Below are 24,457 nucleotides of genomic sequence, written 5' to 3' on the forward strand. Positions count from 1 at the left end.
TTCAGCATAAAAAGTCACTTTGACGTCGAGCTGAAACGGTTGGGGACGAAAGGGCTGGGGTTGGACAAGGATTCGAGGAGGAGAGGTGGAATTCCCATTCACCGCGGGTTGGAATGAGACGGAAAATGTGATAAGCGATAACGAGGGACAATTGTAGGCCGAAAAAACTAATTCCACTACAAAGTGGTCATCCATTTACGAAAAACATCACGCACGAACACTAGAGGGCGGTAGGCGGGCGGAAAGGGGAAAGGTTCAGCGGCGATTCCCAAGTGAGACCCTTGACCACTTCATATCCTTAAGATAAACATTTAATTACGTCCTGAATATCATTTAATATCGTTAACGACCGTTGCCCTAAAAAATAAAGGCTTTTGACGAGAGAGGAAGAGAGAATGACGGGGAGAAGGAAGTACTCGTTTCCACATCCTCCAAACCTCGGCATGACACACCGCGTGAGGGAGGAATAAGGCAGGGGAGCCGGGGGAAGGGCCCCGGGTGCCCACTGCGGGGTCAGTCGCCGGGGAGTGGGGCGCGCGCAGTGCAGAGGGGGCTCTTGACTGCATGCAACGTGACCGCTTTTACGTACCTCTCCCCTGTCCCCATGCTCGAATCACCTCCTCTCTCCCTCTCGTCTGGCTCTTCTTCCAACCCTCCAACTCATTCTCTCCCTGTCCCTCTCTCTCATGCAGACACGAGGAGTGAGTGAGTGAGCGAGTGAGTGAGTGGGATGGTTGGAGGGGACGGTGACGCCCTGTGCCCGGGCGGCGTTACTTTAAATTGCCGCCGCGAAACCTGTCCCTCTCCCCCACCATCCCTCTCCCACCTCCCGAGAATCTTATAATCCTCCGCACTAATCCACTCCTTCAGAAATAATTGAGGATCGCATTCAATCCTAGTAATAACCTCGTTAAGCCTCCTCAGTCCTCCTTTGTCGGCACCTCATTAAAAATGATGGCCCGAGCTTTGTGTGCGACGTGGAGAAGTTGCTGGAAGGAGAGGACGGGGGAGTGAAGGGGGGATTTGGGGGTCGGAGGATGAAGGAAGGGGGGGAAGAAAGAGAGTACCGACAGTCTCTCTTCGCTGGACTCTTCCCCCACTATTCCTCCCTCCCGTTCCAACATTTGGGATCTCTCCTGCCTCCCGTGCTTCCTCAACTCGACTCCCCATCACCTAACGCCCCATCCCCGCCTCACCGTGCCGCACCTCTCCCATCCCACCTCTTGAAAAGACCTCAACAACAGCCAGCCAGCCCTTCGGCTACTTCCGTCCCCACCTACCTGCCTTCCCCACTCCCCGCTTCTGATAATAAAAATAATCCCTACTTCGAAGGGAAGTTAAGTAGATGAGGTAGGGGACTGGGACTGAACTTACAGCATGCAGAGGAGGGAGAAGGGGGGTTTAAAATTAGAAAAATGAAAATAAATATTAATTTGAATGGTTAAAAAATTATTCCTTGGCTCCGATCGATGCCACACCCAATTTTCTTAAATCCTCATTGTATTTTCAAAAATATATTGGCAATTGAGTTGAAGATAGCTTTCATACCGAATCCAGTTAAGTGCAGTCCACTGTTATTTTTAATTCCCTCTAGCTATAACTGCTAATCTTCGGTTATAACCGGAGCACCCAAAATTTTCCTGAATATAATTCTTGGAATACGATTGTAAATATCATTAAGAATAATACAAATGCAGGACTTTTCCATAACGTGGATTTAAAAGTTTAAACGGTCACTTGGAGAGAATACAAGCTAACGTGATGTATTTTTAGGCCTATCTTGATTATACACATTGAATTCAATAGATCTTCAACTCCTATTATAGGCAAACTTTATTTACCTTCCCTTAAATACAGTAATTCGAAAAGAATTGACAGAAAAATTAAAATGGGCAAAAGTGAAAGAATATTCATTCAGAGACCCTTCTTTTGTCAACAGTTTTAAAGTATAAGAAAGGGCGGAAGGAAGAAAGAGAGGGGGATGGATAGCGGGTTGGATACAATTTATTCGTCTCGCCTCGTCAGACAATGGGAGGGAATTGGAGTGAGGACACCAGAGTCGGAGTGGGAATGGGATGTGAGGAGGAGGTTGAGGAGAGGAGGAAAGAATAATTAACCGAACCGAAAAGCGGGAGAATTTTTTTGTTCTTTGTGGAGGTCGAAACCAATGAAGGGAGAAAGAAGAGGTCGAGAAGGGGTGAGGGATCAGGGCGGTGAATGGGGAAGGCAGGGAAGGAGAGAGAGTAACGAATCCTTTTAAAACTGATTGAGAGGAAATCCCCACTTCCTTTCCCTCCTTTGGAAACGAAAATCGAGTGAAGAGGGCAAATATCAAGTTTCATCGCGTCGTAAAATTATTCGATTGAATATGGAGTGAGCGAGGGAGAGACAGAAATGGATTAAGATATGTAAATAAATAGGGCAAGGAAGAGAGAAAATTGTCAAGAAAATTCGCGCGATTACTGAAAATGATTGCATATGATATGTATTTGGATGAAATGCTGTAAGAGAGAGCTTACATATTTCAGCACAAAGCCAAAACTGAATGAATTAATCCTATTGCTGAGTTAAAACCCTTTATAAAATACAATTGATTCAGACAGATCAATTTGGGGAGAAATTGAGTATAATTTTATTGAAGGCACATCTTATGTTAGTCACACCCCGCCGATATCTCTCCCAACCAGAATATACGTCCAATCTCATCTTATGGCACGCATGTTCTAAATAAACTTTTATCGTTTTCAACATCTAAACTACAAATAATGCCTTTCCGAAACATACCATGCCTGTTGGTCTCAATCTACAATTTAAGTAGCGATTCAGTACTTCGTAACTTCCAATCTTGCGCTCTCTTGGAAACTTTATGATAGAAATTATAACTCTGCTTTCAGGATATGATGTAGACGGTTATTATTTATTTTAAGATCTTCCGAAAAAGTAGCACTGCCTGGCCATCCACCAATTTCTTTTGCTCTCACTGCGGACGTCATGGCCGTCATCCCTCGACCACGACGGAAAAAAGAAACAATTTCCTCGGGAGTAAGTCGGGCAGGAGTGACGGGGTCGAGAGCGGGGAGGAGGAGAGAGGAGGTGGGGTAGAGACGGTCGGCCGAGGAGGTAGCGCATGCACCTACACGGGAAGTAGGAAGAGGCTTCATGAAACCGCGGGGATCGTTATTCAGCTCGCGTCCCCTTTAGAGACGTCACTCTCGAAGTGATGTCTCGAGAAGAAGAAGCGGGTCAAGCGAGCGGCATGTGAATGCGGTGGACGTTTGCGAGTGTTCGCGAAGAAGGGAGGACGGTGGGGGGGGGGGTGTTAGGAGTTGAGAAAAAGTCCGAAGATGGCGGACGGGAGAAGGGAGATCGGGGAAGTACGTAAGTGCAATGGGAGGAGGGAGGAGAGGGTACAAGGAGAGGGAGACCTGTCGGTGGGATGGGGCTCGCGACAGGAATGGTAGGGGATGGCTCTTCGAGGAAATTGAGTTTGCACGGGCTACGGAATTGTTTGGGTCGTGTACTGCGGTGCGCTTAGACAGTGGAGGCGGAGGACCAAGGCGGAGGCGGCGGAGTCTAGCGTCTTTTACGCGGTTTTATTTCCTCCTATCCGTCCAAGGGTAGAGCAGTAAGGTTAGTTCAAAAAGTACCGCCGGGCATTCCGAGGTCCCCGCTGCTCTTCTTACCGGATAGGGCCCGCGTCGAGGCTAGAGACTGGAGGGGATGGAAGAGGAAGGTAGGCAAGCAGATAGAGGTCAAGGGTCGGGGAGTAAGAGGGAGGATTGGTTTGAAAGACGGGACGGCAGAGTAGTGCAAAGGCTGGAGGATGAGATCAAGTGGCCAGAAGAGCATACACAAGGGATATTATAGTCTCCCGAGGCACTGTAGAATGGAGAATGAAGACGTACTTAAGAGAAATATAATGGTAGAAGTGAGATGAAAGGCACACACGTAAAAAGACAAAAGATGCCTAGTATCAACGCTATATCGTAAGGTGCGCGTCCGGGGGGGAGGGGTGAAATATCGAGGATCACAGGAATAAAGAGATATATACCTGACTGGTAAAAGTAGAGTTACCCAAGAAAGAGACATTTTTTTAAGAGCCGCACACGGGAGTGGATCCGTTGATTGGAAAGGGAAGGGGAAAGGCTGGGCGAGGGAAAGCGTGGGGAACGTAGGGGGGGGGGATATTCGAAGACTGCCGCGGCACGGCCCACAACTCGAATGCGCCCCAGGATGAGACTGCTTTATCTCCTATATGCCGTAGTTATTACATCACGTACAGTTGTGCCCGCCACTTGAGTGAGTTTCCCACGAAAGGCCGGCGAAACTCTTACCAGTGCTCCGCTCCGAGAATGCAGCCGCTGAGTTAGAGGAATGGGATGGAGCGAGGGGTGAGACGGAGGACGCGTTGTGAGGTGGGATAGGAAGGGGGGTGGAGGGGATGAGAATGAAGGTGCGGGGAGGGGGTAAGGCGAGACTCCATGGGGTGGGGGGGGAGATTAAAGGGGGGAGAAGGGAGGAGGCGGGGGTAAATTTTCAATTTGAGGGGCTGCGCGCACGGACGAAATATTGGGACGAAGCTATTTTCCGAGAATATGCGCATGGTAGTGTTCGCGAAAGATTTTTGAATGCTTTCAGTAACGAAGCCCAGACGTCAAATACTGACGATTTAGCGATGATGATTTGCACTCCAGCATGAGCCATTCGCAGAAATCGATGCCCAGGAGGTTATTTGCTACTGTGACCTTAAACGCCTCTCATCGATGAAAAGTTTTTTTCCAAAATCGATGGACCTCAACTACTCAAGCGAAAGAAAAATACCTGTACATCTGTTGCCTAACCTGAATTGGCTAGCTGCTTTGTTCACATCTCTCATCGGGCAACCCAGTTACCCACCATTGGTGTGAAATTATACGCAAAAGGAGTAGACTTCTTGAGCCCATTAGTATGATCTGATTCCATTAGAGACATTAACATTCACTGCATTAAAATTAACTGCCCCATGACGAGCACATTACAACGGTATTTTCAATCAAACGGAAATCGAATATACGATGTAATTTCGACAATATTATCTTGCACGGATGAGTGAGAATTTGCAAAAGGTTACACTATCAGTGAAATAAGGTTGTCCACTGTCCATTTAACAGTACGAATAAGGTAAGCATTAAAATATCAACCGGGTTGATTAATTTAGAATTTTTAGGAGTGATATTTACCTAAACCCGATTTATTACTATTAGTATACGTTATCTACCGGCTAAGGTAGGTTTTGGATGGACACAAGCTACCAAATAATTTTCTCTTCCATCCCAAATATTCACAACCCTACATCCTGAAGTACAACAACCCCCTCTTCAACTCTGCACACAGGAAAATATTTAATAAAGTCAATACAAATATTTTTTATCGGCATTTCAAAAAACGCCACGCAAAATAACTAAAAAGTCTAAATTAATGCCTCAATAAATTTAAAAATTAAAGCATTTTTCAAAAGAAAATTAAAATAAAACACTGTCTGATTCTGTGTAGGGAATTTCACCATTCAATCCAACAAGGAAAATTCTTACGTAAAGTGGGTGTGGGAAGCAGTAGAAAATACAGGAATAAGGTACAAAGAAAGGTATCGTTAATAAGATTTTTTTGTAAACTTCGGATGAGATATAAGAAATAACATTCCACTACACTTATAAAGTTCTAATCCTAACAGTCCTGTTGCTAATAACCCGACAAACCGTAATAAGGTTTTATTGCAATGAAATATTTTGATTTTCTGAATTGATATTATGAATTTTCGGGGAAAAACATGAACACTATTGTCATGACAGTGAGGTGAGGGAAGAAGATAAATAGAAGATAATAAAATGGGCTATCATAAAAATGACAGATTGGCATGAGACGCGCGGAATTGCAAAATTCAAAAAATGAAAAGGCTAGGGTGAAAATCATTACCATTGCATTGATGAAATAAGTTTAAACTTCTATGAGAGGTACGCCGAGTATAAGTAAGGGTTTTGTTTATATTATTAAGAATAAAATCATAAGTAGTGACATACTCCGATCAGAAGACGTGCGGGTGGAAAACTTTCCATGTTTACCAAGGAAGTTACTGCTACTCTAACTAGAAGATAAAATTAGGAAGTAACTAGTCAGAAACATCAAAAGCAAGATCAATCAAGAAACAACAAATGAGATGACATGAAGGAAAAGGGCGTCATAACTGGAGTAGAATGATGGTGGGAGGAGGACGAGGAGTATAACATATATGGTTGGTCGATTAGGGACGAAAAGTAGATTTTTACGGGTGGACTTATGCAGGAAGGCCAATACTTTCCCTATATTCCAAATAGGAATGCAGGGATATAGCAGGTAAGAAGGGTGAGTGGTTGTATGAAGGAGGAATATGAGGGCGCAAAGCGAATATACGTATGCAGCAGAATTGAAAGGCACGCGAGCACAGCCACTACGCCTTTGACATCAATTTCTTTCAATTTACTCTTACCCTCCTCCCCTCTCCTCATCATCATCATTCAATTTTTTTAAAAAGGAACATTCGGCCCCAACCAATTACCTCTCCAATCCTTGGTTTTCAACTCACCCCTTAAGGGGACCATTTCCATTCCATCTACTCACCCTACACCACAGCTCCCTTCACCTTCCCTAAGTCCCAGATGGAACAGGAATCCTCCTCCCCACCTCCCGCACCCCCTCGCCCCTCTCCTCCAAGAATTACGCACTCTACCAACACCACCTTCGCAAGAATATAAAAAAAGTTCTTCCTTTTTTTCGAATCTTCTCTCACTCCCCTTTCCACCTCTTCCTCTCCCATTCCCCTCCTATTCTCTATAACCCCTTCCAATTTCCGGACATCCTGCTTAGGGTCTCCGGCGAGAAAAAAAGAAGAAAAAAACGTACAACCCACCGTCCCACCACGACCCGCCCCGCGTATCACGTACGAAAAGAGGAAAAAATACGTAGCAGACGAAGGGCCTCCCATCCCGTTAACATCTCAAAGGCTATCGCCCAACTCCACCATCCCGCCCTCCCCACACACCCACACACGCACGATGCGTTCATGTATGCGCGTGGGTCGGGGCGTGTGCTTGTGGAGGGGGGGGCGTGGCAGGGAGCAGAATGGGAGAGGGTGATGGTGGGAATTACTTGAGGGGAAAGGGGAAGTGGATTGGAGAAATAGGGTGCCTTGCACGGTGGGAGGATAGGGAGGGGAATGAGAACGTGTGTGTGTGCGCGGAGCGAAATTTCGTCATGAATAAAATGAGTTTGCATCAAAAGTGATGATGCTGGGAGCACACAATCTGGCCCCGTGAAGTAGGGAAATTGGGTTAAGAAGCAAGTTGCCGAAGGTATGAGAGGGAGCGAGGCTGTGTTGCGAGCGAGAGGGACGCTGTGGGGGGGTGCATATTTTTTCGGCAGCGGGGGAATGCGGGGGGAAAGGAGATGAGAGGTGGAGAGGTAAAGGGGAGTAGAGGGAGGCACGGCTGTAAGTAGATACTGCCGTCGTAGGTGGAGATGGAAGCGGAGGTGGAGATGGAAGTGGAGCTGGAGAGGAGGAGCCGGGAAATTATATGGGGACCCTAGAGGGTGGCGGAGGGGGTGCGGAGAGGTCGAGGGGGAGGGGAAGAGCGTGAGTGGGCGGCTTCCGCTGCCACTCCTACGGAAGAAAAAGGCCGGCGGGTTTTAATATAGGAATTAATTAGTGCAAAGGCGTCTCGTCTGGAAGTTGCGTCCGGGCGCTACTTTCTAGTGTTTTATTTTTACGGCGGCTGTGAGGATTAACGTCCAATTACTCCACGTTTGGCTTGACGATGACGATGAACAAGGAGAGGAGGAGGGGGGAAGGTGGAAAGAATGGCAAGGCGAGAAGAGAGAATGATGGGATTTTATCGCGAGAACAAGGGGGTTAAAGAGGTTGGAAGAGGAGTAGGGAATCTGAACACGGGCCGAATTAACGGCCAGTATAACCTGTGGCTGGATTTTTTTGTCATGGAAGAGAGTCCCATGCAAGGAGATAGCATTTGAACGTACAGGGTTTTCTAAGTCTAAGGCACTCGTTTCATATCATTTTGTTGACCATCCATCAATTGCTTCAAGGCTAACGAACAAGAGGACGATTCCTCGAGAGGGCGAGGCCTTCATGAAATTAAAAAATACTCTTAACTTGGACTCTAGGGAAACGTCGTTTCACAGAAGCCTTTACTTAAAGAACATTTTTTCCAAATTTTTAGCATTGCATGAAGTAATTTACAGAGTAAACGCTCGCGATAGGGAAACAAAACTCATGGGTAAACTATCAACGATCCAGATTAAAATATTTTGTCACTGGTGCAATTCAATCTTTTATAAATGTGTACTTTCATTATACGCTGCTAGGATAAGGTATTAAAGCCATGCAATACGAATTTGATGAAAACATGTAATTCCGACCCCCAAGGACAGTGGACGATATCAACGGTTGGAATTGCAAATGGAAGAGCACAGACAAAAATAAAAAAGATCGTCCCATCCCGAAATGCCAAGCTTTTTTATAGGTTTTTGGAGGCCAAAAGAGGAATTTCGGAGAGAACGTAAGAGCGCGGAATTTACAACCCCAATAAATTTCCCATACGCGGGCTTCCGGAACCATGCGTGACTTAGGCATATCACGAGGGGCGAGAGAATAATAAAAATGCAAACAATATAAAAAAGGATACAAACGCGGGGGCGATTCCTTCCCTTTCTTTACTTTCTTTCAATACGGCGTACGCTTTTAGAAAGCATCCTTGACACGATCCTAACGAGACCATCTCCACCAGCGACATTTGGTATTTCCTGAGCGAAGTACGAATAGTGAAGGGAAATTAGGCTACCGATGATAAGGGTACCAATGCAGCATAGCTAATTCAACAGCATAAGAGAAACGTATTTCACTACAGAAAATCGGGTCTTTTTAAATTCGTGCATCTTGAGGAAATATCAAAAAATAAACTAACCATTTCGACACAAATAATGCTTTTCTTGGAAAACTAGCTTTTTAAATGGATGAGAAAAAACGCAGAAGGCCACCAAAAGGAAGAAAGAAGTAAAAAAGAAGTAAGTGGGAGGGATAAAAAAGGAAGGAGAAGGAATGGTAGGGATTAAGGAAATCATTTGAGGAGAAAAATGGGGAAGGTAAAGGCGGAGGGTGGTAAGGGCATAAAAGGAAAAAGTACAAGAGTTCCCATAAAGGGCGCTAGATGAAAAAAGTATATATGTGCACCGCTGGTCGTGGGTGACCTTATGCCAAAAAGGGTTTGGAGGGGCGGCGGCATGGTGACGGGGGTGAAGGGGGAGAATTGACGGGGGAGAACGTCAAAGGGTTTCATGCGTGTCAAGGGGTGACGGGGAAATGACTAAGCGATAGAGGGGCAGGGGAGGAGAGAAAGAGGAAAGTGAGGAAAGGGAAAGGGAGGGGGGAATAAAGATGACAGAAGGACGTGGATACAGCGAGAGAGAGTAGGGGAGGGAAACAGAGAGAGACGGCCAAGAACGAGAGGAGAAGGATGAAGCTGATACGAAAGGAAGATATAAGGGATTAGGGGAAAGCAATAGGTATTAAGGAGTTGTATCGGATTATGGGAAACACATCGAGAGATCACTGCGAGAAAAAGTATCAGTAAGTTCGCACGAAAAGCAAACAGAAATGCATAGATAAGCGTCGCCAAGTCAGTCACCTTCTCAACCCAACGCTCTCGAGCATGAGAGAGTTGGAACAATGTAAGGTTCTACTACCATATCGCATCACACGCACTTGGTTCAACAAAAGGAAATCCATTGTAATTTGTTCCATGAAGCTCAGGAAAAAACAAATGATGATAGCAAAAGACACTTTTTGGCCCGGGGTCAACTACTCCTTTCGCAGCAAAGACAGTAACAATATTCTACAGAAAGCAGAAAATTGTATGACATTTTATATGTAATCCTAAAAGGTAAAGGCATAAATAATACGGCATTGTACATATGCAAAATGAAGAACGAATGGGTTTTATAAAGTATACGATGCATGACTCATGAATACACAGATTTCGAGGGTAGGCCACAACTTTTAATCAGTTTTACACATGGCTTTCAGGAATCTCATACAGCCTAATCTATTCCAGAAGACTTTCTATAATAATAGCGCCGATACAATTTTTACAGGAAGAAAAATGGTTCATTTAAAATCACGTGCGTTTCAATACTATGCAATAGTTTAACATCAGTGTAAATGCAGGTATATTCTAGGTTATGACGCAAATATTTAATGGTGGTGATTGAATTATAACTAAACACCGTCAATCATCAAACAGTTAACTTTTCTAATACTGTGTCACGCGCAGAAGAATTAGAAGCTCTAAATTTTCATTTCTTGTAAAAATGTATTTGTAAATAAATCATAGGATTTCAACCCCGGAAAGTTAGTGAGCGGTTTCCACTTTTCCTTAAACACAAAAAAAAGACCTAGCCAAAATGTTTTCAAAAAGTTAGATCAATATCTATTTCCGTCTCAACTTTATGAATGCTTTCATTAAACACGGGGGTCAAGGACGATAATGAGAACCATTAAAAACGTTCCTTTACCCACTAAACTTCTCCATTTTTTCCCCACCATCTTTTTAATTCTTTTGAATCTTTATCCTCCCCGAAGTATCTGGAATGAAATATAAGTTGGCCACCCTGCTTCCTCTCCTTTCCCACCCTCCCTAGCCCCTTCTCTCACGGACCCTCTCCCAGCCCTCCTCTGTGGAATGGGATCGTTCATCCTTCTGACCTCCCCTCCTTGCTTCCCTCTACCCCTTTGTAAAGCCGAGAATTTTCAACTCCCTCTGTGCACATTTCTCTCCCCGCCCACTTTGAATCCCTTCGTCAATTCTCTTCCTACCCCCCTCCAAAAACCACTCCTTAGTCGCAACCCCCCATCTCCACTCACTTCCAAAAGGGGCCCACCCTCCTCAGTTTCTTTCATCTTTTGCTCCGGAAAAAAATTGCGATATCTGACTTTCCAATAATGATTTCCCCGTTATCCGTTTCTTTTCTTTTTTCTGGGGGCCTCAATTTCACGCTTTTCCCCGTATTTTCGCATTTTTTTAAACTCTCCCTTTTCTCCTTCGCACCCCGCACATATACATCCACCACACTGTTCGATATTTCTCTCCCTCCCATCCTCCCTCTCCATCACCCTCCCTTGCCCAGTCCCTCCCACATACACCCACGGCCCAATGCTCGTTTCACGAAAAAATCCTTTCCCGGAGAATTTGATTCCACCCCTTCCCCATCGGCAACTTGTATTCTTTAATCTCTTTTTATTATCATTTCATCACGTAACCTTCAACGCGGCCTTTTGGGAATCTTAAGACATGAACTAAAAAGGCTCTTTTATCAGCCTCGATTATTTTTTCTTAAATAATTTGCAATATAAGAAGTTTGGTTTGTTTCTTCATTTTTCCATAGGAGAACATTCAAACAGGTCAATATGTTTTACTTGATCATTGATTGAATGATTGATGCTTAGTTCTCCCGCAAAAATTCACATTTTTTGGCACTCAATCGGCATCCATGCAATCAATAAGTTAAAAATTAGGAGTTGTAATGACATGCGTCACGTCTCCCATCCGGATGAGGAGAAAATCATTATAAATAACTTTCCCGGTACTTAGGCAGAATAAAAGTTATATTTAGTGGTTGTTTTCATTTTGGAATTAAAATTATACACGCACGACATTCCGCTATCTTAGTGGTGCTCGCAAAATGAATTGTATAATCCACTTTCATTTTCGCAACTCCATAATCAGCTGAATTGCGTGAGTATGTTAATTATAATATGTAATCAAGAATAACCGAGACCACGTAAAAGACTAGTTTGTTTCAGAAGCTCATACCTCTCTAATGTCGCTTGCAATTGTAAATGCAAGGCCGAAATTAGAAAAAGGAAAAATAATGCAAGTTAGTCCATCGAACCTAGAAAGCAGAAAGAAAGAGGAGGGGTAGAGGGGATTGGCCGTCTCTCACTGTGGAAAATGGACAAAATCCTCGAATGCGTCCGCCAACCCCCAAGCATCGCCATGGCGCGCCAACACTTCAGCCTTTCGGGCGTCGGGCGTATGTTTTTCGCGGCCGCGAAAAGGGGAGGGATGGAGGGGTCAAAGGGCAGGGCGAGACGGGGGAGGGAGGAAGAGGAAGTTAGAACGCTGTGCAGAGGCGCTCTTAACGGAGTATGTCCCGAGGGAAAGGAAGGGAAAGAGGAAAGTGCGTAAGAGGGACGTCTGAGATCCTCCGGGAAGAGTGGGAGGGACGACAGCAGGAGAGCGAGTTTCTGGTAAGATTTCCGTGCGAGATGGTGGAGGTAGTGGTGTTGTGTACAAGGAAAAAACATTTGAAAAATGGAAGGGGGAGGGAGAGGAGGAGGGAAGGTGGCGCTGGAAAGATGAAGGAGTTAGGTCGTCGAGGAGCTGACTGGTGGTTGTAAGCAGTGAGAGGATGGAGGTTACGCGGCGGTGAGGGGAGGAGAGTGTGTGGGAAGTATGAGTGGAGAAGGTGGGATTGGAGAAGGAGGTCGGGCGACTTACGGGGATAAGCGCGTCGGGAGGATGAGGTTGTGGTTGGTATGTGGGGGAGGGGGGTCGAGGTGGGAGGCGTATTGGAGAGGGTAGTTGGGGTCTCAAGCGCTTGATTGATGTACGGGTGGAGAACGAAAAGGATAAGGCGCAGTGATGGCGGCGGCGGTGCTTGGGGGCTGTTTTGCCTCGGTATTGGATCCCACAGGACGAGCCAATGATTTATGAGGAGTATTGTGGTTAAGGACACAGGGAACGAAGGGGGGGTCGGTGTTCCGCGAAAGGAGGATGGGAGACATGGCGAGAGAGGGCGGGAGGCAATGACGATGAAGCATGGGGCTTAAGGACCCCAGGATTGATTCGCCTGATAAGAGATCGCATCTTATCCCGCTGGTGAAGGACGGATGGAGGCTAAAGGGTAGTTAAAAAGGGAAAAACTGAGGATGACACACAATAACAATGCTTAAGAAACCCCCTTTTCGCATGGAATATGCATATGCAAGGGTGTGAACTGCGCTCAGCAACATAAAGAATGAGAGGAGGAGGAATCGTCGGCAAAATGCTATCGACTATTAGTTTAAAAAATATGAAAATTTACTGAACGGTGCGAATTTTAAAATGATGACGTGGGGAGCAAGAGAGAGTGATTGAGTAATGGAGGGCGGGGAACTGCAGAGTGACTAGGGCCATCAGGACGTTGAATAGCGTCAAGTTATATCGTATGCCCTTTAAAACATCTATTGAAAAAAAATCACTCGCAATGACTTACAGGACAAGAGAAAGGAAACGTCAAGATGAAATGTTTGGGAAGAATGATGGATTACCGTAATTAGAGATGAGATCTTTTTTGAACGAGTTTGCATGTAGGACGCAACGCTCCAGGAATGACTTTCGATTGAAATATCCCCAGAAAAAAAAGATTTCTAGCTATAATTCGGCGCGGTTCATACGCTTCCGAAATAATGAACCGTAGACTTTATTTTGTAACTGAGAAAGTTTTAACACAAAATGTATTTCAAGTCAAATTTCTGCTTTGTCGAATTTGTATCATTTCCCTATGAGTGAAAGGTCGACCATTGAAAAGGGGTGTAGAAAGAGCTAGGAAATATTCCTTTCAAATACAGGCGCCAAGAGAATTTCCCGAAAGGGGAAAAGCTGCAGCGAAGATGAAAAAATGAAAAAAACTGCTACAGCACGTCTATAAAAAAATTATTTTCATAAAATAAAAAAGTGCCAGAAGTTTAGGCTAAAGATGGAGAATACATTTGAAAACTTTGTCTCACGCGCAGAAATAATAGCAAAAAGCCCTTTCATGTGAGGTACAATCCTTCTTTCGAATAAACGCACCTAACAAAGAGATAACATAACGCTTTTAGATTAAAGAGTTCTCTCGTAAGAAACTACGATAGTGAAAGAAATACAACCCGATAAATTTCAATAGACAAAATTACCTACGATCATGGGAGAAGAATACGCTTATTCTCTAGGCATTTACCTCCATATTGGTCTGGGAATGATGGATAAGTGTTTCCGGAGATAGTAAAAGGACACTTAGGAAGAGGGCTGGGAGGGGCAGGGGGTGATGAAGGAAGACGGAAGGAATCCTTAGACGTCAGAGCGACAGGGTACGAAAAAATGATCTGAAAAAAATAAACGAGACGTTGATGACGACCATGAATGGGTAGAGGGGAGGGTTCCAGGGGTGGAGAAGGGAGACATAGGGGGAAGATGCGGAAAAGGGAGGGAGGGGTGGTGGAAGAGAGGGACGAATGAGAAATATTTTTGCGATGAAGGCTGATGAGCTCATTACTTCCACACAGGTGCCTCGGCCGATATCGGCCTCATTCCTCCCTCCCTACCCTCCGTACTCTTCGAAGGACACTCAAAAGTGCCCCCGAATAGAAGAGCGTCGTGGTCTTAAAGCCAAAGCCCCACAATACGGATGGGTTATATGAGGGCGGCGAGAAGTAGCACGGAGCCGTAAAAAAAGAGATAAGCTAAGGGTAAGTGACATTCGCCGCATCTCCAAAACAGGTTCTGAAGCAATTGTTAGGCTGCTGCTCTCATATCCTACATCATGCAGACGAATCTTCAAATTGGTATTTCGCTGATAAAAACATGGCGTGGAACATTTTAAAACACGCCACGAACGCCACCCGCGCGACTTTATGCATGTTTTTACAGAAAGATCTACTGAGAGAAGGGGGGGGGGGTATTATACACAATTTTATTCTTTTAAACAAGTCACTAAAATAATTTTAAATCAGGATTTTTTAAATTAACTTATCCAGAAAGGGAACGGGATGACAGGTACGTGCTTGCACGTGGAACTAGGTGATTGCCAATACGGAGAATTTAACAATCGATAATTGAAAATGGGAAACCACTAAGCAAAGGAAGATTAAAACCCAGTCATACATGTACGTAGTTACGTATATATTTATATACGTGGTCACATATATTTTTCTCACGGATTCGCCTCTCAAAACGAATTCACGTTTATTTTGGTCATAAGGACAAAATTTCTAATTCCCCAAAGAAAACTGACTCGAAAAAGAACTATGTAAAACTTATAAACGTATAGGAATGAATACACAGTTAAAAAAATTATTTTAAAATATAGGAATATTTCACACTCATAAAAATGTATCCACATAAAACAGGAATTTCAACATTTTAACTTTGAAACGCACTTCTACTCAAACAAGTTATGAATGCTTCCCAAAAAAATCATAAAACTGCCTATAGCAACTTGATAAATACTCGGAACCCGAAGCATACTTTTCCACGGAATATAATATTTAATATAATGGAATTAGATACTACGTGGAAGAGAGGGATCCAATATCCCGTAGTCTTCGCCAATCAATGACGAAGCAATCACAAGCCAGAAACTATCTACCACTCACAGAAAGTCGCGAACAAGAGAAAGAACGTAGGCACGCCATTTTCTCTCTATTTGCCTGGAGGACAAGCGAAGGAAAAGCTACAAAAAAATTCACCACTATTCGAATCTTTTCCTTCCATTTGTAACCATACCAGAGGGTTTATATGCTCATGCCCCCATTCCCAATACTGTGATTTTGCTTAAAACGTCAGTCTTTCTTCCACTCACCGTCCCGTTACTTCCAACCGTTCGATAAGACAAGGCACTTGGGTAGACAAGAAAAGAAGACCAGACGGCTTCAGTACCAACATATCCCTCCCATCTATTTGCTACTAACACGTCTACTACAAGTAAGACCATTCCGCACTTGAAATGCAGGAAATTTAACTTCGTAAAAAATGGATCTTCTCGCCCAGAAGTGTTCTATCCGTTTTTCTTCCCCTCCTTTTTTTTGCTAGACGGAGAATCCCTTCGCCTCTGGATGCTATCCTACCGCTTCTTTGACGTCACCATTGTGGGGGGAGGAATAAGGGTTTCTCTTCGCCCTAATAACCGCGACGCGCTAAGTATCCATTTGCTCTACCGAATGGAAAATCAAGTTTTAGGAGTCGGAGGGAAGGAAAGAACTGAGGTGTAAGGAAAACGAATGGTTGACTAGAACCGGTCTTCTTAAAAAAGAACATTTTGGGAATTAAAAGGGTTTACTGGCGCATTGTGGCTGAATTTGAAAGGAAATGAATAATGTCATATCGATCATCGTAATAAAATGCACTGGCTATTTATAAGACAAATAATTAACCTTTCTATCACCTCCATTTGACATGCAAAAAATTAAAATCACGACGAAACAAGACAAAGTAAGACCGATGGGAACTACCAGAAAATTCTGGAACAAAAAAATGAAGAAAAAATAAACCCCAACTATAAGCTTTACCAGATTTTCTGATGAGATTATCCGCTTGGCCTTACTCAAATGGAATTGCAGTGTTACAAAAACTGACTCAGGCCAAAGGCACAGAAGTTGGCAGACCATGCTTTTTATTGTCTATTTTGAGGCTCTTTGGCGTCACAGGGATTACTCCGGTCCCACAAAACGTCAAATCTCAACACAGGGAACACGCACGATAGAGTGACGGGATGCATATAACTGGAGTGGTATTAAGGGCAGTCTGGCGCAGAGATTCACAAGTCTTGGGGACGGAAATCCGATTTGTACATAGGGAACCCGATAATAAAGCGTTCGTGATTTGGATTAGTATCTTCCGATAAAATATTTATCTAAGTCTCATACTTATAAGATATAATTGAAATTCTTTACAAAAAGCCGAATCTACGGACAACTCTTCTTTTAACGAAATAGAAGCCATATAACACACAATACTTTTAATATCAGGAAAAACAACTAGATTTTTGTGTGAAAAAAAAACAAAAATACAAATTAACGTGACATCGAATGTACTTAAGATCAAAACTATACATATGCCGGTAAATTTAACCAACAATTCCATGCTTGAAATTAGCACACATTATTTCAGATGAGAAGCATATACACACCATAACCCACGATACCATACGCCTCTAAAATGGGAGGAAAAACCATACATACAATTAGAGGAATGACTATGGTGCTATCGCAGCTCAGCTCTCTTCAATGGAAAAGCACTCTATTAATTGACTTTGACAAATTTATTAAATTTTTGATGGATAAAACATCATGTCCTAACATATCAAACGTAAGAACTATTAAACATTGATAAAAATTACCGATAGCAAAAAGTAACTTAAAAGATAAATCAAATTGACGAAAACTGTTGAATGTGGATGGTGTATCATGGACGCAATAAACAGAGACATCTGATGTTATTTTAATTCCTAAACCTCTCAGATTGCGGTCATAACCTGCACTAAGTACAGCGCCATTCGTGACCTCGATGAATGTATGAACACCGGAGACGATGAGGAGCATATGCAACACGATAAACTAGGAACTATATAAATCTGTTTTGTGGCCAAAATTACATAAGGAATGGAATCACTTTTTGGGGTTTTTGAAAATTAAAACTCCCAAAATATACAACCCCTTGAAATTTAAAACATTTTAGAATTTACCTATGGAGAATTCAAGTTACCTTTAGCAAAATTACATCGCTATCGAAAGATGAATTAGGTGAAGGAGGTTGATGCTATAGTATCACGAAATTTTAAATATGTGTACCTTATTTTTTACACGCGGGCAAAACTATACTGTTTTGGTCTATGAGAAAAAAATAAAATAAAACTTCACAATTCCCATAATTTCTATCCCTGCCATTGTCCTTATAACCTTCTCTCAGCCATTCGAAGAATTTCTCCTATTTTTTCTTTCTTTCCTTTCGCTATCTCCTTGACAATCTCCTCCTTATCTCACCCTTTATGCCTCACCCTTTTATACCCCAGCGAGCCCCGCAGCTACGCTATCCTGCGCCACTCTCACCCCTCATCCCACCACTCTCACAGCAACTAGAGTGGGGGGAGCGGAGAAAAAGGGAGACCGTTTTCCATGCGATTTGAAGGCCCTGTTTCTCGAATGTGCGTAAGCTGGAGAGGGGGGAAGAAAGTTCTGGTGGAGCATAAAAAGGAAACGAAATGACCAAATAAAAAACGAATCCCTCTCTGTTCTTCCCTTTGCAATTCGGATATCATTTGTGCACAGAAATAAAGCCATGACTTGAACTAGCATCACGGGCGTGGCCATCGCATACATTACAGAAAACTATGCGGGTGCTAATGAGAGGCACAAAAGATAGTTAAAAAAACTTAAATTCCAGTCATAATTTCAAGGCTTAGAGCCATTTGTATATTTTATGAGAAAACGACACTGAGTTCGAATAACCGAATTTACAGACATTGATTAAATTACTTATTAAACAATTATGGCAGAAAACCACACACACACGCAAATATATATATATATATATATATATATATATATATATATATATATATATATATATATATATAATGCTAATTATGTCTCCTTACAGTAACAAATTTTCTGTACAAGAGTCGTACCAGAGCGATCAATTTGCGTTGCACTCTCCAATCTCACGTTTCATTAATATGCCATCTAATGAGGCCTATCCTGTGCATGAGCTCTGGATAGGCATACAATTCTACAATTAACGGATACGTTTCCCACAATCCCTATTAATCTCAGCAAAGGTACAGAGTTCATAACTCCCCTTACAGTTTAATACAGAGGGATCGACCGAATCCCAACGCTGTTGCCCCTAATGGAATTATACGCAATATTCAACGCGTCCCGGTAAGCGCGCTCCTGCGACAAGCCTGTGCGACACGATTGAAACCAAAGCTTATTAAACACACTGTTAATTGATCGGAACCTCGTCTCCTAACCAAATTGCCGTTAGTTTCACCGAAAAGAAAAGATCGGAAAACATGGGAAATCAATGGGGGGACCTCAGTAGAGGTATAGCGAGATTCCTCTGCACTGCCATCGCCCCAATCCAGCGATCTCGTAATCATTTAACCCAAGTTCTCTGCCGCGACACAGGCGACTAGCTCACAAACACACAGATTCAAGTCTCGGCGTATCAATCTCCCATCCGTGAGCCTTCAAAGGATTCCTTCAAAGGATCCAGTTTGTGCTTACTCTGTCAGGACTAGATAGAGGGAGTTTCCGCCTGGTTTCGTCGGGTAAACTACAAAGATTACTCAAAACCTCCGAAACGCTGAGCGTGAAGTTTCACAGGGGCATTGTCACGCATGACTCAATCCTAGAGTCTCCTAGGCGTCGCCCATAAATGACGTCACGCTGTTTGGTGGTTTTCAATTCTGGCTACTACCTAACTCCTTTATAAGGAGTATGTTAGGATAGAGAAGGCGATACTTGTTTAAGGTCATGGTAACATAGCCAATTAATAATTTTTCACAGAACAATTAGTTTGAGGTGACTGATTAAATGCGCTTAAATCTTTATTCACCCGATCTTCCGTTAACAGAAGACGGTTCAATACAAAAAAATAATGAAAGGGAAAATATGATACAGGCTGAAGAATATAATAGGTAATGTTTCATAACATTGTAGTCACTGTAACAGTAATTGAATTTTATCATCATCAATGTATGGGGACAGTTAATAGAGCAGGATAGTGTCGGTGAGTCATTCAGTTAAGCTGTACCGACCATGGAGTCATGGAGGGCAGCCTTCTACGCATGAGTAAGTGACGTATTTTTGGATGGTGCTATAGTGGAAGATAGATAGATAGATAGTGGTATTTATTTTGGCGAAATTGAGACCAAATGGTCCCTTCTTCCGAAGAGGGAGAGAGGGAAGACAATGAGCATTCGAGTACCACCCCACATGGGCAGAGAGATGGATACACCCGAATGCCTTTGAGGGAATTCCATCATTTCTCGCCTTAAGCTCCCGAATATTTTATTATTATACAGAATTAGTACGAAACTGAAGAGTTGAATTCTTCTGACGAAGACGTTGCTTGTGGCACCGAAACGATCAAAAACTTCGTTTGACTAATTTTATGTGGCAACTTTCTAACTCTAATTTCTATAAATAGCTTTTCGTATCCGTGTATATAGATGTAATAAAACATAGTACACACGCACATTCAGAATATAACACACATGGACAATATCCGCAAATTTTTTGGCTTGATCATTTCCTTATTTACATCCTCCATCTAGTCGAAACTTTCACATATCCATAATTTGATGAGAAAATTCTGAAAAATATTAGAGAAAGAAACACGCTTCCCCTTTTTCCATGGTGGCGAAAACAATTCGCTTTATTTTCCTTGAGGAACACGAAATACGAAATGTAGGAAACGTTAAAAGAAAGTATCATGATGACTTACCTCGGACTTCCCCTTCAGATAGCAGAGCTCCCGGTGCGCCCCCGTCGAGTGCCACTCGATCCTCTGTTGGGAAGAAGGAGAAAATTTATTAGATTATCCCAGAGAAGGTGAGTTGAAAAGGACGTAATGCCCAAGCATGCGTTGCATGTGCAAGATAACCAACTGCGAAGAATATTTTGGGAGCATGAGGCGTGCAAAGGTTTTCCGAAGGGAATCATGAAAATATCCACATAAAGTATACACATTCAACAAAGAGCACAGCCAATAGGGACAAATTATATAAATATGGTTTTCAGGAAAAAAGGAATAAGAATATTGGACATAGGGTACTTGAGTTACATTTAGATTTACAAAAATTATATGCACAAATTATTGAATCAAATAAAGCGCAGGTCTAATACCCTGAACCTTTTTTTCTAGAATGATGTAGCAATTATGCATATTGGATTGATCATAGCACAAAACGCACAAGGAGTATTCCATTAAAACTTCACAAGCATAAAATTATTTGATAATAGAACAAGGCAAATAATTGTTATTATTTTTATGGTATTTCAAATATTCAAGAGAAATACATTGCCTTTAAGACATTATTTAACACGATTGCAGAAAGTAAGATAAAAATCTCTCTCTGCATGAGTATATATATATATACTGTATAGAGAGAGAGAGGGGGGGGGGAGAGAGTACATTCATATAGAGAGAGATAACATCAATTCAGAACGGGCATTCCAAATTAAATCAGAAATGGTAAAACATACCAACCATAGCGTTGGCATTCACTCAATTTAAATTTAAACACCAGCGTAAGAATTTTAAAAGGCTCGAGAATTCCGCTGCATGTACAAAAACGACGAAAAACGGCTCGATTCGAAGGCTACAAAATTTCACCTGAAACTAATATTATGCGCCATTACGCGCTTTAGGACTAATTCAATTATATATCAAGACCACCTACCCCCCCGACTCATGTCTTGTTATTTACCTCGGAGCGAAAATAAAACGCGGCAGGAGGAAGAAATGCTTTCGTAAGGAGGCCGATAAATTCCTCCAGTTTAATTCTCCTCCCCCAAACGAAAGAAAGACGACGACAAAAAAGACGACATCGCCTCGAGACCGCCGCTCATTCTGCATCTTTTGTCTTTCGAAGACATTTCTCCGCACGAAGACACATATACGACGACACCTTAACAGATCTTCAATTGTGAGTATCGTTTCAAGGGGTGGGAAAGAGAGGTAACAAAGAGGAACGGAAGAAATAAGCAGGGACATGTGGGTGGAGCCTCCAGCAATGGATCGCAGTAGTATGGTGAGAAAGCCTACTATTTTACCATAGAGGTAAACTAAGAAAAGAGAGAGGCAAAGAACGAGAAAGAGAATGATGAAGAGAAGCAAAGAAAAGGGTCGTTTCTTAAGCACGCAGCATCCAGGGACAACGACAATTCCAGCTATTTTAAACAGCCCGGAATCCCATTATTTCTTCCAACGAGGGGAACGAGAAAAAGATATGAACAATCTTCTGTCTCCGTTTAATCCCTTCCGAATATTCGACGACGTTTGGAAGCCCGAAAAAGAGAAACCATTCGTTTTCTCACGGCAGCCGAGAAGACGGCACAAATAGACACTGGCACGTACAGGCAGAAAAATGACAAATTAAACCGTGTGATCCGAAAACATCCGTGGCTTTATTTTTTGAACAAGGAATATAGGGATCGTTTGATTTAAAATCACTGGTGAACGCTGAATCCCCGTCCTCCCGCACGAATACTTGGTGTATTTGTTATTAGAAAAATTTCCTCTTCCGGGAATGGAAGATAACTCGAAAAAAAAATATTTAACCCTTTCTATGGAGCCACGTTGAACTTTTGGAAGCCTCGCGACGTGAGATTCGAGCAAGGCGGCGCAAGCGCTCAGTGAGACGGGGTGGATTTTCAACTTTTCCACTGCATTTCCTTTTTACGGCTCATCCCTCCGAGACACTTAATGAACCGGAGTCACGGAAAGCTTCCCAGTTAGCTTAAGTCTCCTTCGGGACATTAATGGACACCACGGGCGAAAGGGAGGGAGTGGTAGGAAGGGAGTAGGGAATGGGAGATAAGTAAGAGCAAAAAGAGGGGTTTGGGCTTCGAGAGAGTTACGGGAAGGGGCGGCCGTGGTGACTGCAGGAGCAAGTGCTCGTTGCGAAGAGCGAGATTGTGGGGTAATGCGGAATAAAGTCGACGCCTCATGGATGCGCCATATACTTTGGTTTAATATATTTTTTAAATATTTTTTCAGGGAACACATCTTCGTTCCACTAAATTCCACACCTTGCTTTCAAACCAATAAACATTTGTTCCACTTCTTAAAGTCATCTTGATTACCCGCCATGAATTCCATGATATCTTAATACTATAAAATGATCGCGCCGATCTCTGTGGCGCTCGAGTGACGCCCTTGCTTTTTAAATCGAAAGCTTGAGTTTTTCCTTAGCTTTTGAATGAGCTAATATGTTTGTTCTCATTGTAATTTTGTACGTTAATTCATTTAAAGGTACAAAATTGGGGATTTTTGTATGCAGTTATTGAAACGTTACTACATAGAAAAAACTCTCATACAGCACCTACTGGTCAAATAATGCTTCAAATGTTTCCGAAAGAAATAGAATACGAAAATCCAAGGGTAATTACATACTTTTGATACTAATAATTTAAATCAGGACCAAGAGTCCCAGCAGGAAAATCGAGTTTTCAAGACTAAGAAATACAGGTGCCATACCATCCGTACATTGGATAGCGGAAAATATTGTGACTTTGGACATATGAAAGTCAAAATAGGTAGGATTCTAGATTTATTAATGAATTAATTCAACCTAACTCGTTGAACTACGTACAATATTCTATATTATATTTTATCAACTCATCCTTAATTCCATTACCCGCATTATCATCATCCGCTAAATGCAGAATATAGGGGCCGATAAAGATTTCACTCCGATGTTGATTTTATATGCCATGAAAGGAGGAGTACGAAAACCTAATAAACCCACCATTTTTTGGAGCTACCCACGCGAATATTCGAGGGCGTAGGCATACCTTCATAATGGCATGTGTGTACTCAGACAAGCTTAAGAATTTTTGGACAGACATCTGTTGAGTTCGGTCTTTAGAGCTGAACTAGCATTAAATTGTCATAGCGGAGATTTGGCAGGCACGCCTCCAAATGATAAATTATTCCAGTCTAGAAATATAAAACTGGTGGCAAATCCACGGGAAACAATTAAAAGCGACTGAAACTAGGAAAATCGCGATTGAAAGAACTTTAGAGCATCAAGCAATTTGGAGAGGATTGCTTTCAATAAAATATCACCGAACCTGTCACATTCGTAAAAATTCTCTGCCTCGCAGGAGGGTGTCGCCTTAACAAATAGAAAGGCGACGAGTGCGGGAGGAAGAAAAAAATGACACCGGGAAAGACAGGGCAGAAGAATTGGATGCTATGAGAGGGATCTACTTGTGATTCCCCAAAATTTCTTTCTAACTTCTCCCTTTATCCCTCTCTCGACCCTATACTCTCTCACTTCTCCCCATTCTTTCAGGAAGGAAATCACAAGCTCTCAATTTTCCGAATTAGCAGGTAAAACGTAGGAAAATAAATTACTCGACCGATGGCTAGAAATCGGACAAACTACGCAGGAAACAAGCATGTGATTCAAGTAAACGGGACAAAAGATGGCAAGAGTACAGATGCGGAGGTGAGGGCTGGAAAGGGAGAAGTGATGGGGATTAGGGGAACGGAAGAGAGGGGCGCGTACTGGAGGGGGGAAAGGCGATTAAAAGAGGGATACTCGGAGGCGAGAGGGAAAAAGATCAAAATTAGCGAGAAAGAGGAGAGACAGAGTAAGATATACAAGTGCGTGGGAACACTAGGGGAGCAGAGTAATGGCCTGTGGGTGTTGAATCCATGAGGAGAGAGTAGGGAGCACAAGGCAAGATCGAAAAAGGAACAAACGAACGAGGAGAGAGAAATCATAAAAAAGGAAGAACAGCATATGGGACAATGAAGGAGGAAAAATTTCATCACAGAGGCCTTACCTAGCTTCCGACACCTACTCCGTCCATCTATTGCCGCCTGACACTCAAAATTGG

General features: G+C 42.9%; 1 protein-coding gene across 10 annotated transcripts in view; it reads right to left on the reverse strand.

The window, feature by feature from the left end:
• Positions 1-24,457, reverse strand: part of LOC139691948 (semaphorin-1A-like) — a 693,697-nt gene that overhangs the window by 56,936 nt on the left and 612,304 nt on the right. For all 10 annotated transcript variants that reach the window (XM_071589921.1, XM_071589938.1, XM_071589989.1 and 7 more), the window contains one exon: positions 20,331-20,393. In XM_071589921.1, coding sequence (XP_071446022.1) covers positions 20,331-20,393 — 63 coding nt within the window. The remainder of the gene's footprint in view (positions 1-20,330; positions 20,394-24,457) is intronic.

Source organism: Hetaerina americana, unplaced genomic scaffold (genome assembly GCF_022747635.1).
Source record: "Hetaerina americana unplaced genomic scaffold, ioHetAmer1.1.p SCAF_1, whole genome shotgun sequence".
NCBI classification, from domain to species: Eukaryota; Metazoa; Arthropoda; class Insecta; order Odonata; family Calopterygidae; genus Hetaerina; species Hetaerina americana.